This window comes from Solea senegalensis, linkage group LG16, assembly GCF_019176455.1.
Source record: "Solea senegalensis isolate Sse05_10M linkage group LG16, IFAPA_SoseM_1, whole genome shotgun sequence".
In the NCBI taxonomy this organism is placed as follows: domain Eukaryota; kingdom Metazoa; phylum Chordata; class Actinopteri; order Pleuronectiformes; family Soleidae; genus Solea; species Solea senegalensis.
In genome coordinates this window covers 6,293,716-6,312,078 of record NC_058036.1, presented here as the reverse complement: position 1 = coordinate 6,312,078, position 18,363 = coordinate 6,293,716, and the positions used below count along the sequence as shown (strand labels likewise).

Below are 18,363 nucleotides of genomic sequence, written 5' to 3'. Positions count from 1 at the left end.
CCATCTTCTGCCACATGAAAACAACAAAATACAGACTGAGATTATTAATACGGGGAGAACAAAAAAAAAAAAACCTACATTAAAAGAATATAAACCACTGAGGAAAGTTGTAGGAAGGTGAACATGTGTGCAAAAGAAATCAACTCCACGTGTTGCAAATGCAACAAATACACTGTACATGTGTGTCATTACTGAAACATGGTTTGCGTTAACCTCACTCGCTCACATCCGCACGTTTTGACTTTACATTTCAACGATGTTTCGATAGTTCAAATAAAAAACGAAAAAACAATTCTATACAACAACATTGAATCACCTTTAAAACTACTACTTAATTATCTGAGGGGAGAAAAAAAACACATGTTTTTACTGCACAACAGAACCTGGTGTGTCTGCGCTTCTGCACAATCTTCACAGCAGAACAAGTGGAACACAAGAAGAGAAAAAAAAAAAGAAAGAAAAGAAAACGAAAAGAAAATGAACTTCATGAAAAATGAACGACAGCGGTGCACAAGTTATGCAGGAGAAGAATTGGAGGAACGGCCTTAGAATAATAATGACACGGCAAGATGTTTCTCTCTGCAACAACCTGACTGCCGCTGGGTTTTAAAAGGTCGACACAAAACATTATTGTAGATTTGGTGAAATTTAGAAAACTCATATAGGCTGGGGGTATTTTCTTAAGAATATACTGCATATAAATACATGAAATAACCCAAATTCTGGCATTTACAAGTCCTCACATTAAAATGTATACAATTATTATTATTATTAGCCCAGATCAGCTCCACAGAGGCCACCATTTTGGACAACCATGTTTTTTTTTTTACAGTGGCCCACAATGGACAAACATAACATCTGTTGAGTTTTGATTTTAAAAAATTTTGAATAAATATGTAACTGCAGTTATGTTGACAGGCATTGTGATTGCAAGATTTTCATATTTAAATATTGTAAATATGTTCTTGTATTACTAAAATAGGGGTAGTATTTTTGAACAATTGTGTGTCCTAACCTCAGTTCCCCCTGATTTGACACTGTTAGCACAACTGTTAGCAAAGATGGCGGACACTGTTTACATTCTGGGAATGAGGTCCCGTCCCCCTACTTGTGGGTCTAAAAAGTGTGACCAAGTGTCTACTACCCCTATTCTAGTAATACAATGCTAATGGCTAACTGGTGAAGTATTCCTTTAGTATATATACACACATCTGCATTTACCTCATATCACACCAAGCTTCGGTAAAACTATCCAGGCTGTTTTTGTTCACTCTGGACAAAAAGCTTAAACACAAACCAGATGTACAATTATGACGCAAAGACTCCAACATCACCACGAGTCATTTAGGGTTTCCCACAGGAAACGGGTTAGCAGAGGGTGTTAGAAAAGGAGGTGCAAGGGCCTTATAAGCATTTTTAATAATCGATTCTATCCGTTTGAATGTTTCTCAAATGTGAATCATTTCTGGTTTCTTTGCTTCACCTAATGAAGAAAACTCTAGAACGGGTTCATTTTGGTTTGTGGACAAATAAAAGACGCTTAAGACTAATTGAGAGACTAATCAAACAAATGAATGAATGAATCCATTACAAAAGTCAGTTGCAGCTTTAAGTTAAGTTTGTGTTGCGCTCCAAATCGCTCACGACAATAAGATCCATGTCGTTTTGATCACAACCCGAACAACATACAAAGTAATTCAAGTGCTGCCCACATTAAGATGCTGCTCGGATTAACTAGAAATGCACAACTGATTAATCTGCTAATTATCTGCATACTACACATCCTAACCACTCCTTTATTCTATTTAGTCCTTAATTCAGGCTATTAGAAGATTAACGTGTCCACTGAAATCACCCGAAGCCTGAGGTGGTTTTGCTGCATGATCAAGCACCTCTGCTTGTTACACCTGAAGTTAAACAAGCCTAATATTTAATTTCATAAAGACTTTCATGCAAAGCAGGGTCCACTATACAATAGTGTGTGGAAGCCCTGGGAACGTGCATGTGATTTAGGCGCACGTGGCGATAAAAGAAGACAAATGGAGGCTTAAGAAATGGAGGGATACTCTTTAAACCTTCCAGAAAGGACCTTTGTTAAAAAAAAAACACACACGATGATTAAAGATACATGAAAGCAGATAAGATTAAGGATACATGGTTTTCTCCCTGGAATAAATGAGGTTTTAGTCTCTTAACAAAAGAAGTGATATTGCAGCAAAGCAGAAGTAACCTTAAGAAAAACCACAACTTGCTAAACAGTAACTATTAGTCCTGAGGCTGAAATCTGCCCCTAGGGTAAACTATGACTCACTCGCTCCCTCTCACACACTGGGTTATGTAGTGGTCCATCAGTAGGCTGGCCCTTCCAACTGGCCCCTGGCTGTGTGTCCCCGAGTAGTAAGTCAACTCCCCAACCTTCAGTCTTCCTCCTCTTTCCCTTCTCAGGGCCAATCTCCTAGCAGTGCAGCCGCATCATACTCTCTACAAATTGCCTCTCCATCTCACCTGTCCCAGCCAATTATCAATTATTGATGAATGGGTCGCCTTACTGGGCTGAGAGACGGTGGCGAGCAGGGTAAGCAGTGCAAAGAGCAGGCCCAAGGGCGAGGAGAGCAGAGTGGACGCTTATTAGCATAACAAACTGACGACACCCGTCTATGATACAGTGCGCGTTTCTGTGGAGGCGGAGGAAGTGGAGACTGAGGCAAGCGGTTTAACGCAAACAAATAAAAGACACCATTAACCCTTAAGAGAGGAGATCAATCAATATACAATCGATACTGTGATGAGTGTGGTAACATTACTACACAACAAGAATTGTCTTAAACTGGTCTTTATCCGTTACCGATTATTCCTAAATGAACCGCCGACTATCGCTCAATTGAGCTCATTTAGCAAAATATCTGTTGCATTGCTCATCTAAGAACCGCCACAGTGGGCACAGCGCACACACTGGTGCCCTCGGTAGAAGAGGCTTATCAAGTTTGAAGCCTGTCAAACAGGGATGAGATTAAAAGACGGTTAGACGCTCCTGGTATTTATAAATGGATGAAGACGATCAACAAAATAATCAATAGATGAATTGCAGTATGTATCACATACATTACATTTATCTAACTTTTAGCATTATTTAACACTTAGCATTATCTAACACTTAGCATTAGAAGGCGTTTTCTGTGTTAAGGAGCTTTTCTACTACATGGTCCCAGTGCGACTCGACTCAACTCGGCATGGTTATTTTTAGAGTTGTTCCGATTCCGATACCAGTATCGGAAAAGCCTCCAATACTGCCGAAAATGCTGGTATCGGTATCGGCGAGTACTGGAGTCGAGGCACCGATCCGATACCACGATACTGCACTATTTAAAGATTTAAATGCCTTTTTATTTTAGTACATAATGCACTTTAATTTTTAATTATTCCTATATTTATTTAAGTTGCTGTTGCACTACTGTTTTTTATACTGTTCTATTTAAAAATAAATATAAAAATAAATGCATTTGCTGTATTCATTCATGTTTTACAAAGGGTTTAACCTGAGCAAGGCCTTACCACAATGATAATCATATTACAGTATCACATGCAGGCATAGTATGATATTTGTTTTTTTAACACACTGGTATCTGTATCGGTACTCGGTATTGGCCGATACTGACAGCACGAGTATTGGAAAAAATGGTATCGGAACATCTCTAGTTATTTTTGCTTTTCCATTAGCGATAGTACCTGGTACTCTTTTTTTTGCTTTACAAGTCACTCGTCGCAAACTTGCAAACTTGCGACGAGTAAGTAAAAACGAAGACGCGGCGGTTTCAGGCAGCCATGCTGTGATGACCCCGCCCACGTTGAGGAGGTACTATGGTAATAAAACCATGTCGAGCCGAGGCAAGGCGAGCTGGGACCACGTGGTGGGAAAGCGGCCTTGGGTATATTTACACTAGAGCTGACACAATTAATCAATTACTAAATTAATCGACGACTATTTAATCGATTCATCGGTTTGAAGCTTTTTTCATGATTAAAACAAGATTTCCGATTGTTTAAGCTTCTTAAATGTGACTATTTTCTTCATGTCTTTGCTCTGGATAACAAAGAAATCATTCAAAGTTCACCGTTTTGGTTTGTGGACAAAACAAGACGTTTGAGAACATCATCATTTCCAGGTTTGACACACACCGATCGACAATTTTTAAGGTTTTTCTGACATTTTAGGGACCAAGCGATTCATCGATTAATCGAGAAAATAATCGAGAGATTAACCGATTATTAAAATAATCGTTAGTTGCAGCTCTAATTTACACCTGGTCAGGCTCTATATGATTGCAATCTGATAACAGAAACTAATTTCAATGCCTGGTGTAAAGGGCGGCCACACATTTACAAAGAATAAATCTGTTAGATTACCCATACTCATCATCACATTGCCACATGGTTAACATTGAGAAAACAGCTTAAACCATATTAACTAGTGGAAAAAGATTACACCCAGTCAAGGCCTAGTTTTGAAAATGAAAAAAAATGTAACTTTAGTTCCATGTCATCGTGAACTTTCTTCATCTTTCAGCACATTCCAAACAAGAGTAAGAACAAGAGCAGCACAGTCAGTGGCATAACAATGCCGTGTTATGCCTGTGGTCCTGGTCGTTTACCGTGTACATGGCGACAACGGGACTTCAGGTCTGGTGTGAGTTCGGTTGTGTTGTCCCGGAGTTACAACTGCAGAGCCACACAGTTTATTGCTCAGTTGACCTTCAAGTTAAAACCCTGTAAGTGCAGCCGGTCGTGCGCTCCAGGTGGGATAAACAGGTACACCGAAACAGGCTTTCCCAGTCACATAACAACAAATCATCTTAATAATGAGATAGAAATAGACTGACTGACAATGAGTTCTGCTCCACACGGTTTATTAGACTTATATAGTACATAACTGTAAATTTAGCAGTTTGAATTGTAATCTATAACATTACTTCATATGTAATATGTAGTGTGAAATTTTTGCTGTTTTTTTAGCACAACAACACTTGCAACTGTGCTAAGGATGCATTTAATATGAATCAGTAAACGTGTATTTTATTGTGCAGTTCTTAATGTTACAGGGGCTGTCAACATTATTTAATGGTTGAAATCGTACGAGTCAGCTCCAACACTCTTAACCAGAGATTCCTTTTCTGACAAAAACATGTTTCTTTCAAAGTGCGCACTTTGTAATTTAGGCATTGCATTGACATTTTGAGGTCTGCGGCCCCAAGCCATGGCAACTTCATTTAACTAGGGATATTAAAAAGACATAAAAAGTCTTCTCCTACACAACACTAACAAAAGAAACAAAAAAAACATTTGACATGCAGTATATGCCCCTGCCAGATTTATGTTTAAAAATGTGGGACAAATCTACTGCATGTAAACACACTTTACAGTGTTTTAGAATAGACTTGTTGCTGCCGTGCACGTGAGCATGAATGAAAATCATAAGCTAGTCATCAAAAGTGGTATTAATTTAGTTTTTAAGCAGAGAAAATGTGTTGTTACTAATTAAAACCTTTAAACCCAATTAAAGGAGAAAACTGCACATAAAAGTTGCACATTAAGATTAGAGGTAGTTTTTTATGACCCTTAATATTTTGTTTATACATTATCTTTTGGGAAACTACCACATATAATTGCACAGTAGTACAGCCTAAAGGTGTAGATTGGAGAAACTATTATTGTTCAATAATGCGATTTTTTTGCTATTATTTGTGGGGATTAAATGGTTATACACCCCAAAAAAAATGCCATATTTAATTAATGTAATCACTTAACATGAACTCTTGTTTTCAATAATAGGGTCGGTTCTAAATTGAGAAAATGACTCTTGCTGTACTATTGGTTCTACGGTTGCATATAACTGCTGGATGAATGGGCTTGTAACTCAAGCGATGCAACATGGCACTACGGCAGCAGGGTGAAGGTTTTATTTCCCACACAGGGACACTATAATCTGAAAAACAAGGAATGTGACAAAGTGGACACATGATTCACTTCGGAGACGGCGTGCAACACACAGAACTTAATCCACAGACTCTACCTCTGTTCATCACTGCACCAACTACATTGTTGTCTATTGTTTATGGTAGCTAGGAGCCACATTTCAAAAATAGAAGAAAAAAAAAAAGGTTTGAGTCATGGCAAATTCAAATGTCTAAAAAAAAAGAAGAAAAAAAGGGTGGGGCCAAGGTGGTAAAATGCCAAGTCCACCACAGACGCTGGCCAATCGGGGAGGGCTGCTACGCTCGCATGGGGAGGAGCTAACGGCAGAGACAGAGGCCCCGATGAGGGAGTATTCAGAATCTCTGCAAGCAAAAAATATTTTATCAATGAGTCACTGCAGACTCACACTGAGACACACATGTAGCACGCACACATGACTGCCAGCAATCCATACCAAAAACTGTATTACATGTACCCCAAAAAGCAATTCCTGTGGCAGAGCCCACAGCCTTACAACTCAAGTTCATCAAGCGCAGGAACACACACACACGCGCACGCACACACGCATGAACACACAGAAAAGACACACGCAGTGAAGCTGCAGCTACACGAATGCAGACAGGATACAGCCCACACCCATGCGGTGTACAGCCATTCCTGCCATGCTTTTTTTTTATCCCTTCTTTTTTCCCCTTTACATATTGCAAATGTCTGGAAGCCCCTAACCAAGCTGCAGCTGGCAGAGCAAAGCCAAAAGTGAGGAGGGCCGGCACAGGAACAAGCAAAACAAACACAAAGCCAGGTTGAGAAAACAAACCTAAGTGGACCAGTACTGATATGATGCGGCGTCAGAAATATTCATATTTGCTTGCCACTTAGTGCGCAGCAAGAAACCAGACACACACCAAAACAACAAATACATGCTTTTTTTTAATAAATAAAAATCTAAATACCATAGTAGAACAAAATCAATTGAAGAGTCAAAAGACTTTTTTTTTTGGTTAGGGACACACTACATCCTATATGTGATACTGACGCTGATGTTGTGTGGCCCAACAGAACAAACAATACCCTTCTGCAATGGAGACAACCCCAGGCCACCGCTGTGGACTCTGCAGTGAAGTCTCTCTCTCTCTGTCTCACACACACACACACACAAAGGTTTGTGCGGATATTCTTCTGAGGACACCGCACTCACTTCCATTCATCCAGACAGCCTAAACAAAGTGTTATCCCTGACCGCAAATTCAAATCTTAGCCCTCAACTTAACCAGTTGCTCACAAAACAGGTTCCGCCTCATTAGGACCAGGTTTTGGTCCGACCCTGACAAGACCAGTGCTTATGCCAGAAAAAGGTCCTGAGGAGGTAAACAAGTATGTGCACACACAGAGACAGACAGACAGACAGACCCCGGAGCCGACATTACGCCGGCCACACCCAGTCAAAGTCTAGTGGCTGGTTCTGCTTAGACTGTACAGAGTCAGTGTTCCTGCTTTCACTACCGGAATGACTACTACATCATCCTGTGCTTTCATTCACTCGCTTTTCACATTAATGGTATTAGGATTTATTATTGGGATTCTATTTGGTGTCAAATACTTAAATTAAACCACGTGGTGCGTCTCTCTCTCTCTCTCTGTGAAAGCATGTGCACAGGTAAGATGACGACAAAAGTCCACTTTAAGCCCACATAACCATAAACTGTGTCTGGCTGCACTGTTGACATTACTCATGCTGCACCACAGCACAGAGAGACACACACACACACACACACAGGTCAACTCAGGACCAGATGTGGGACAGACACAGTCCACACGACCGTATCACTGTGGAGTGGACTCCCGACTGTGTTTTTATCAACTTCACTCCTTTTCATCTGTGGCACCTGTGGCCTTCCCAACCTGTACGTCAATACGACGGTCACAGGAATCCACAACAAGTGGGTCATGTTGCGGGGGCGCGCTAGTATTCTTCAAATAAAGCTTACAACTTTCTCATACCAGGATGTCAATCATGTCCACAGTAAACTCTACACAGCACGCCACTCCAAACAAAGTTGTAGTAGGCAAGAACACTGAAAAAAAAAGTAAAAGTTGTAATATTTAACAACAGAAATAGCAAATCACTAGGGTTTTTTTAGAACTGAATTTTGAGTAGTTGGTGGTTAAATCTCTTATATTATCTGAACCTTTACTTAACCCCTTCTGTTACCAATCCCTTCGTCACCAACAGGATTTTGGCATTCGTACTTCTCATTAACTTAACTCTAAGACTGGAAAATATGGATATTTTCTGGATAAAGCGTTAGAAGATGGATGGCTGGGTACCGGAAAGCAGAGCAATAGAGCTTTGCGAGTTATTTTCCCCCCAAATCATTCCACCCTATGTTTTTGGCTTTTCTTATAATGTTCAAACTGCCTACACCTCGTTATTGCAATACATAATAATATGTTACTAAATAGACAGTAGAAATGATGTAGCATTGTTCGAGTCAAGACTGGATACACATAAAAGGTTTTTCTTTAAAATATGCAGTGGGTGCAGATGTGTGTCGTGGGCGTTTGTATATTTCCCTACTAGATTTACAAATAAGAATAAATTAAACCTCCATCCATTCATAGGAGACTTCATTCATTCATTTAGGAATCGAGATGTCACGACGCATCCTCGTCAACAGGTTACCGACGAGTAACCTGTTGAGGGAAAAGTGATCGCCCTGCGGTGGGAATGAAATCACAACCTCCATCCCTGCCTTCTTCACCCCGGGGGCGTCATTTCCAAATGACCACTAGGGAGACATTCAAGAACAGCTCTGGCCTTCAAGCGATGTACTTTGGTCTTCCGTTTGCCCTCTTTTTTTTTTTGGTTTTATACTGAGCCTCTCAGGCTTTTTGTGGCCTTTACATTTCCACGTCCTTTCTTTCCAAACACCACATTTTAGGCCATCGCTTCAGTGTCTTTTATCCCGGTACCTGGAACATTTGGAGAAGAAAAAAAAAAGCCCACACAATACTGCCGGAGTCCACTCAAAGTGTGCCAGCTGTTCGTTACTGCAAACGCTCTCCCGAGCTCCGAGGAACAGCAGCAACATTCATGTGCACAACACGCTACACACCCACATGATGACAGAAAGAGAGCTCATGCTGAAGACACACACACACACACTCAGGTGTCGTCATATTGACACACGCGGCAGGCAGATTGAGCGCCGTCTGAAAACACTTCTATCAGAGAAGGGGGTGCCGTCTGGACGGGGTTTTTACCCCCCCCTCGGCGCGGTATCTGCACACAAACGACTTTAACTCACAGTACATCGCCGCTTCATAAACATCTGCCCATCAAGCATTTTCCACATTAAGGTGAATCTTCCAAGAGTGGAAGTTTGCAGTCAAGTGTAAGGAAACAGAAGCGCCACGAGTCAAGGCCGGTGTGTGTGTGTGTGTGTGTTGTTTTGTGTTCATGAATGGCGTTTGCCAGCTGGGTTATGGTCGGTCACTCACTTGCATGTTTGTCTGCCAGGGCGATGAGTGTGCTGGAGATGTCCCTCCGCCGGTAAAAACACACCACTTTGGCCTCCACGTTCCCATTGGCTGTCTGCAAAGCAGAGACAATCGGCGTTACCACGGCAACAAGTGGTGCCGCCGCACACAGAGCACCCACACACACACACACACACACACACACACTCATAAAAACCCTATTACTGAGGCTTTTGTGTTTTGTTTTTTTTACTTTGGCTAAAAAACGCTATGTTAGTCAACAGCAGTGTTCTCCAAAATGACAATAAGTGTTGCAGTTACCAGGACAGGAAAGCGTGGCGGAGAGTGTCACTGCAGTTCTAAGACTCTTTTTTTTTTTTTCGGCTATGCTACATCGCCGTTTAAATTAGTAACTGCATGACAATGAATTACTAAGCAATACCTCAAAAGGGGAAAACAAGATATGTGAGTTTTTAGTGTCTCATGTATTGGCGATCATAATTGTGTCGGATTATAGGCCGAGTGTATCGTATTACTCACAAATCCTTCCTGTGTGGTATAATGTAGACACTTGTCAACACTTATTTGAATGTGTCACATATTTACTTCATACATGCAACATTGATAATAGACCACAATTTGAGTTTCCACGGTGATATGTAAAGAGAAAAGGCGGTTTCAGGATAGAATCGTCCTCATTATTAATCATTTCTGAGAGCAAACCTATCACGGTTTCAGAAACAGAACTTCCCACTGAGTTATAAATAAGGACATTTAATATCGCACTGAATCAAACATGTCAATGAACGCAATGAAGTGAACGTTGACAGTGAAGTAGTACTTCTGTCAGTGTGTTCCAGCTATTTAATTCCTAAAAAAAAATTTGATTAATCAATCATTTAACACAACCTCAATCTGGATCGTCTGTGGAAAATGGACAGACGGACGGGTGAACCAATTAAAACATTTCTATTTCAAGGTCCAGATATAAATCTTGCATAAGAGTGACATGAGTTTTCAGTTTCTGGGGGGGAAAAAAAAAATAAAAATCCCATTACGGCCTATATGATCACATTTTACTTCAGCAAATCTAAAACCATATTTTTTTTATAGTTACTTAATATTTCAATAAAGCAGGTTTAAGATCTTGATCCCTTTTGCGTTCCCATTGTAACATCATAAATATTTTTATGCTCATGCAAAAAACTGGGAAAATATTGTGTTGATTTCACAACAAGAGACTAAATGAGTAAGCACTCCCGATCAGTATATCGGATATCGGCAAAAAGTCTCAACGTTATGAATAAATATGTAGTTGCGATTATTTTGACTTTTTTACATCATTAGTCTCCTTTTAATTTGAAAAAAAAACATATTTAAAATGCTTACTTTGTGATATTTGTGCAGATCTGAGAGAAACAAAGATGTTCTCTTCAGTCTGCAGAATAAAACGTTTATTGATCAAGACAATAATTGATCTAAAATGCTAATTTTAACAAATATTGTGCCTCCTGCGATTAGGAAATTGTAGTCGGCCGATTTGCGATTTCTATAAAATTTCGATTCATTCTTCAGCCCTGCTATACAGTACCTACATTTTTACACACTGTACACGTCTACCAATTTCTCATAGGTTTTGAGAAGCTGCAACACTGTTCTATACTTTGCAGACATTCATCTCAAACCTTGTGGGGAAAAAAAAAAACCCTCCAAAGATCCCAGAGGAGCAGAGAGAGACTGACAAGTGACAGACAGAATAGAGCGCTCACTCTGAGCGCCGTGTCAATCACGTTAAACAGCCTCTACATTAACCAGCACAGGCCGTGGGACACATGAACACCAGTAACTAGTCTGCAGAGACGCGACTCTCTCCCGGCTTCTTTGACCGAACAGCGTAGCAAACTGCAGCCTGGGATTCACCTGACACCTTTACATCATCATCATTTTAGAAGATACCATACATTATTTAACGCCTCCATAGCAATGAAGACATGGTAGTCGAGGAACGCGGTTTATATATTTAAAACTATGTCATGTCATTCCACAACTACTTAATAATGGTGTAATAACACAGTTATTGATGCTGGTTTAACGTCTGTCATTTCAAAAAATAAAAATAATAATAATAATTTTGTTTCTTCCAAAGTGACCTTGATGAATAATCTACGGAAGAAGATTAGGGCCACATCCGAAAAAAATATTTGAGTTCTAAGTTTAAAGTCAGAATTCTGAGAATAGAGTCAGAAATTCTGAGAATAAAGTCAGAAACTCTGAGAACAAAGAGAAATTCTGAGTTTAAAGTCAGAATTCTGAGTATAAAGTCAGAAATTCTGACTTTAAAGTCAGAAATTCTGACTTTAAAGTCAGAACTCAAATATGTTTTTCCTGTATGGCCCTAATCTTCTTCCGTAACCATCCAACAGTGTCTCACAAAATATTTAAATAGAATTTAAACTGAATGTTTTGACTGATTCTCGGACTCCAAATACCAGGATATATATAAAAAAAAAACAATCCTGTTACAATTTCCTTTTTCCACAAACCAATGTCTCATTCTTTTCTGACCAATCAACTAAAATGTTTTAAGAAGTTTGTCAAAGAAACTTTTTTGAATATGAACTAATTATATTAATAGCTGTCTATTGATGTTGCTTTGATAAATAAACTAATTAATCAATGTTTAATCAGAAAAAGGTTGTGCTAGCAGAATCTCTATTTTTTACCATGAGACTGTGTTTGTAGAAACATTTATTATTTATTTTATTTTCATCAGAATGATAAATGGTGTGGCTTTGCTGTCAATATGGATGAAACATGTTGAAATTAACAGTATTGTTGTGTTAATATGTAACATTTAAGTCAATTATCACAAACACAACCCAAAAAAGGGCAGTAGCAATACACTACACTATAAATCTCTGCTTTATAGAAGCAATTAGGAACACACAAATAAATATTAAGAATAAAATAACTCATACGTTCAATCTCTGAGAAGTCAGGCTGAACAAGGTTGAGTTTAAAAGGTCAAAAATGAGGTGCATTCAAAAAAAAAAAAGACGTTCAAACTCAGACACACGCTCACCTTGTTCAGCTCCTCTATCCTCCTGATCAGCAGTGGGTTACTGGACGAGTTCTCAAAATAAACATAATCTGCAGAGGAACAGCGAGAGGTAGAGAGAGAGAGAGATCATGGGGAATGAAAAGAGAAAGGAAAAAAAAAAAAGAAGACATTATTGTCAGTCAACATTGAAAGGTGCTCCAATTATTCAAGGAGATTACCAGTATTTTTCCAGCTCAGTTTGGGCACACAAATCCTGAAAGATGTGGAAATGCTGGAAATCCGGCGAGGGGGAAAGGAAAGGAAAGAAAAGAAAAGAAAAGTTTCTTCACGCTTCAAAACGTGGAAAAGTCAAACGAAAATGTAATTAGGCGCCGTAGAAACAAGGTTAAGCAAATGACCGATGACGTACAGCAAACACGCGACCTAAATATGACTCGAGCCGTGATCAAGGAGAGTCAGGGCTTGGAATTAGTCCCCAACCTTTCCATTACACATGGCTTTAATTTGTTAGAGGCTTGATTGGCACTCTTTAATTACATCATCTCGCTGTGCCCTCTTCATCTGATGCCACCGACTGTCGCTTACGTCCAATTCTTGCATGGATGCACATAAATTCATATTTTTCCAATTTTCTGTGGATTGGATTCGGGGCCTGTTTTTAACAAGAAAATCGCCTTTTTAACGAGATTTTTTATTGGGGGTTGGGGGGTCAGTTTTTCTGAGTGACTGAGATAGCCGAGAAGCTTCCCGTCTTGATCGCTGAATTGAAAGCCACGACGTCCCAGTTTAATCCAGTTTTACTTTGCCATTGATGGAATCAGTTTGTCGACTTTGCGCAGGCACCTCGGGCCAGACTCCGGATCTGCTTTTCGATCCACGACAGTGAAACGTCATCAAAATGTTGAAATAAAAGGCCCAGTATGTAACATTTAGCAGAGTTAATGAGCAGAAATTGAAATACGCCGCCCGTATGTACTTTAGGCAAACAGGGTCTTGCCATGTTTCTACAGAAGCCTCAAGGGACAAATAAGTCGGAGCTTTTAAAGTTTAATATGCAAAAAGAAAAAAGGGACGACATCCTTTCTGGTATGTGTGGGACACCGTAGTTCTGTGTCGACCATGGGAGAGGGAGGAATGACTTGAGGAGTCCTGCGGTTTTATGACAATCTGCAGTCTCACCAGTAGATGTCACTAATTCATACACGCTGGATCTTTCATTGAATTCAGCCAATTTCATACACAGGACATCCAGGGGTGATGGTGGTGGGAGGTCTGACCAGTAACCAATGCGCACACACACACACACACACGCACACACACACACACACACACCCTCTCCAGACTACAGCCTTGTACTTCCTCAGCCCTCATACTCTCTTTGTCCCATTTCCCAGTTCACCCACCATCTTGTGTGTGTGTGTGTGTGTGTGTGTGTTGTTTGCATGCATGGTGTGTTGTGTGGGTGAGAATGAGGGACTGCAAAAGCTTGACCACATGTGTGGTTTTATGCATCCATGGGTGTGTGTGTGTGCACAAACTTGTTTTTGTTACCTCTTCAGGACCTAATCTGGCATAAACACCGACCTTGTCAGGCCTGGCAAGGTCAAACCTGGTCCTAAATGAGGCAGAACTGTGTTTCTGAGGGGACTGGTTGGGTTAAGGGCTGAGATTTGAAATGTGGTTATTTTTAAAGGTTATGGTTAGACATTATATGGTTAGGGATAAAAGCTTTGTTTAGTCTGTCCAAATGAAAGCAGCGTCCTGAGAAGAATAGTTACACTAACCTGCATGTGTGCGTATGTGTGCGTGTTTGTGTGTGTGTGTGTGTGGCTCCTGGCACTGCTCCAGGCCCATTGGAGGATTAGCTCACACCAGGATATCCCCACAGGCCCCAGTCTTGGTAGGGTGCCTGGTCTTAGCCCTGCATGTGTCTTGGCTGAGTGCTGTCAGATTATACCCCACACTTGGTCGGCTGCCTGGAGCCGGAGCTATCCTCCCTTCACCCTGAACCTCCCCCCTCCCATCTCTGACTCTCCTCCAGGCAGAAGCCGAGTCGAAGGTTGACCACCCCGAACCCATCTTCTTGACCAACTAAACCAACGATCGTCCAAAAACATTCCACCAGCAAAACCATAATACACACTAACTATTGTTTTTATTTCCTGCACGCTGTACGTCCAACACTAACTGGTTTAGGCATTCATCCATCGCGTTAGAACACCCAGGATCCGCACAGACATCCAGAGCGGTCCTGCGTTTCTATTCCTGGCAGAGTTAAAGGAAAAATCCACCTACAAACTGTTTGTTAAACATCCATCAGTCATGCATCTTTTATGTTTGGACCACTCTGCTTTATTGTTTGTTATCGTTTTGGCTCCAGATTGAAGACACCATTTCATTTAGGAGTAATACTGTAATATTAAGAACATTTATAAACAACAAACCGACGTGAAAAGCGTTGAAAATTGTGTGAACAAGGGTGCACTTCTCAAGTCTGGTGTCAATCTCTATTGGGGTTGCTCCGTCACAATTCATCTAATTGTTGTTTATTGTTAATCAAGCAGCAGATTAGTTTTGTTAGGTCACGTCCAATTGATTTGACAGTAAATTGTCAGAAAATAGTAGCTACGGTTTACTTTGACATCGCCAAATGTATAATTATGTCCAGCAAATGACGCATTTTACGGTTCCTTTTCACTTCCTCTCTCTTATTAGCTCCGACTGGGTTTAATTTGTTACCTTTTTTTGCCATTTTGTGTAGCAGCTCTTTGTATCAACTTACTTTTACACAATTCGTGCATCGGTTATTTTTCTACTAAAATTATATTGAGGGAGATTTGCACCATTTCCTGTTGAGATCACGATTAAAACTTTAAGAAGCCAAGTAAGAAAGAAGTAATGCACTGAACACAAAATGAATCAGCAACTACCTTCCTGAATGAATTGTTTCACAAATACACTAAATACTGACGCGAGTTTTGACAAAATAAATTTACTGAGACCAATGTGTCAATTTATTAACCGTAAAATAATTAATGTTTGTAAAGTATAAAAGATCCAATAAATAAGTTGAAACTAGGGCTGAAAATGAATCATCATTTAAGCTTCTTAAACGTGAATATTTTCCAGTTTCTTTGCTCCACATGACAAAGAAACCTTTAAAAGTGAATAATTTTCGTTGATCAAAAGTTTTCTACATTTTATGGACCAAACGATTACTCGATTAGTCGATATAACCGTCAGCTGTAGCTGTTAGGATTGTCTGAAAAATGTAGGCGATGGTGACCAAAAAAAACATAATCAAGAATATGAAGAAAGCAGGAAAATTGTCAGTGAGCGTCAGCATTATGTAGTTTAATTGTCAAGAGACGGACAAAGTTGGACACGTTTATCTCTCCGTCCATCCACACTTTTCCGCAGCTGATCATCAGACGATGACTAACAGGAACACGGTTTTGGTTTGACTGTATAAATGTCTAATAGCTAGTCAATTACGCGACCTTGAGACGGCAGTGCGTTAGTCTGACTCTTCTGCAGCTGTATCCATCATGTCTGCAGTGAGGGAGTGAAAGAAATCTATCAACACCAATATTAATATGCTGTAAATGATACAGTTTCAGATTCAAACCAGTGAGGCCTACATCTTTTCAAATACAGGCATTTATTACCTTTTTTCTTTTAAGTCTGTGAGCACTGACTCAAAAGATAAAGGGCACATTGTACTGAAAATCTGAGCGGCCTTGCCTGATGTTTGCACTCCGAGTGCTTTCTCTAGCAGAAGGCTGATTCAAATCTTCTTAGTGCTTCGGGGCTGTGCATAACCAGGAAGCTTGGGGATTTTTATAAATCAATTAAACATCATCTAGACCCCAAAATGTATGGGTAGATTAAATATTTATTGTAATTATCTAACGCTTTTTGCTAAAACGGACAGTTTCCCCCTTTATTACACACGCTCATTTGTTAATAAAAACTGCAAAACATAGCAATAATAAGAAAACCCAGTATAATTCCTCTGCCTCCAGACAGCACAGCCCACTTACTTTGTTTGTCTCTTTATGAATAAGAAAAAAAAATATTAAAAACTACTGTTGAGCATCTCCAGCAGCCAAGAAATGCTATTTAAGGCCTTCGTGAAGGACATTCTTTTAATACGTTCTAAAGCCGTTTGATTAGGACTGAGCGATAAAATGATAACGACAATTACCGCAATACAACACAAAAACAGGGGGTTCAACTCCGGTAGCACTCATCCACGTCTGCCAGACAGAGCTTTGAACCAATCACGTAACTGGATTATTTGCAGCCACGTCATGTTAGGTTGACACGCACAGCATTAATGAAGGTCGGTGGGTTTGTTTCCGACAACTGAAGCTATTTTGATCTTTACAAAGACAATTATACAGTACAGAGGTCGTCTCTTGACATATTAATAACAATTATATTCAGAGCTGACCAAGGAAGTTTAAGATTTTAGTTAATGTACCTGTTGTTATGCATTTGAAATGAATTTGCTACAAAAATGACCTTTTCCTATCTTAACATACTGACGTCTGACTGAACTGAATCCAATGTTGTTTTTTTAAACTTTTCGAGAAGGCCCTGCTGACTCACAGTAGGAATAATTCAGGAGAAATTATTTTGTTTAAGCACTGAATGATCAAGTAAATAATGACGTAAGAGCTACGCATTTCCTCTTTGGTGGGGTAACCAAAGCTGCAGCAGCAGCAGCAAAAACATGTAAATACAGTTCTGTGACAGTTTCTTCTGGCAACTACGAGGAACACACACACACTCCTCAACAGAAAATATGGGGAAGAGATCATCACATCACACTGATCCGCTCTTCAGCCCAGTATCAGCTTGTTGCGAGACTCCACTGTGACTGTGACATCTTCATTCCCGCTGCGGAATATCAAACAGGACAAGTCGAAAATGGAGCGGCACAGAGAAAAGAAAATGAAGACAAGATACCCGAGTTGCTCCTTTTCCAAAACACACTGGGAAAGAGAGCAGCCTCGAGGTCGGAGGTCGGAGGTCGGAGAGGCCTTGCGTGACTGGTCAAGATCACCGAGCTTATCGAGACGGAATCCGTTTATTGAGCACAAGCGAGGCAACCTCAAGCAACGGCGCTAAACAATTAGTCAAATGACTGATAAATCAAACACCATCTGCAACTTCCCCCCGTTTTACCATAAAAGAAACACAACGGAAGGGTGGAATTAAACAATCTCATAACAACAAATGTTAAAATCCTTTTTATCTGTATGTAGGGTTAAGGACTACAATGATTAATTAAATAAAGTGCATTTTTGATGATTTAAAAAAATAACATATATATGTGTATATATGTATTTTCATGTTTTACTCATTCTTTCTAAAAAATAAAAGTTAAGGTTAAAGTAGTGTTGCTCAGCTGTGTGTAAAGGATTAATCAATCCATTTCCTACAATGACGATAGTGAAAGATTGATCATTTCCAAAATTTCAGGCTTGCAAAAAAGTCAACTTTACTCAAGAGCCGGTATAATTTGTCTTTAGACAAAGACAAAACGTGGCATAAATGAAGTAATAAATCGGTTACGATCAACAGGGCTGACTAATGTAGAATGATGGTCCCAGAGCGTCATTACGGATCACTTTCCTGTATGACTACTTGATTCTATCCAGGAAGGATCGATTAAATCGATAAACTGGTCCACCTTGGTTGTTTTAAATGAGCTCTATAAATAACGTTTGAATAAGAGACTCAAACTAACTAGGTTCATGAGCTCTGGTCGGTATTTTCTATTGAATACAGAGTGAAACAACGCCAGCTGAAACTGGAATGAATTATCGAAATAATCAAGACAG

At 39.8% G+C, this 18,363-nt stretch overlaps 1 protein-coding gene across 2 annotated transcripts in view; it reads right to left on the bottom strand.

Moving 5' to 3' along the window:
* Positions 1–18,363, bottom strand: part of mta1 (metastasis associated 1) — a 45,065-nt gene that overhangs the window by 18,344 nt on the left and 8,358 nt on the right. For both annotated transcript variants that reach the window (XM_044047527.1, XM_044047528.1), the window contains exons 2-3: positions 12,533–12,600; positions 9,472–9,565 (exon numbers count right to left, since the gene is read on the bottom strand). In XM_044047527.1, the coding sequence (XP_043903462.1) occupies positions 9,472–9,565; positions 12,533–12,600 (162 nt within the window). The remainder of the gene's footprint in view (positions 1–9,471; positions 9,566–12,532; positions 12,601–18,363) is intronic.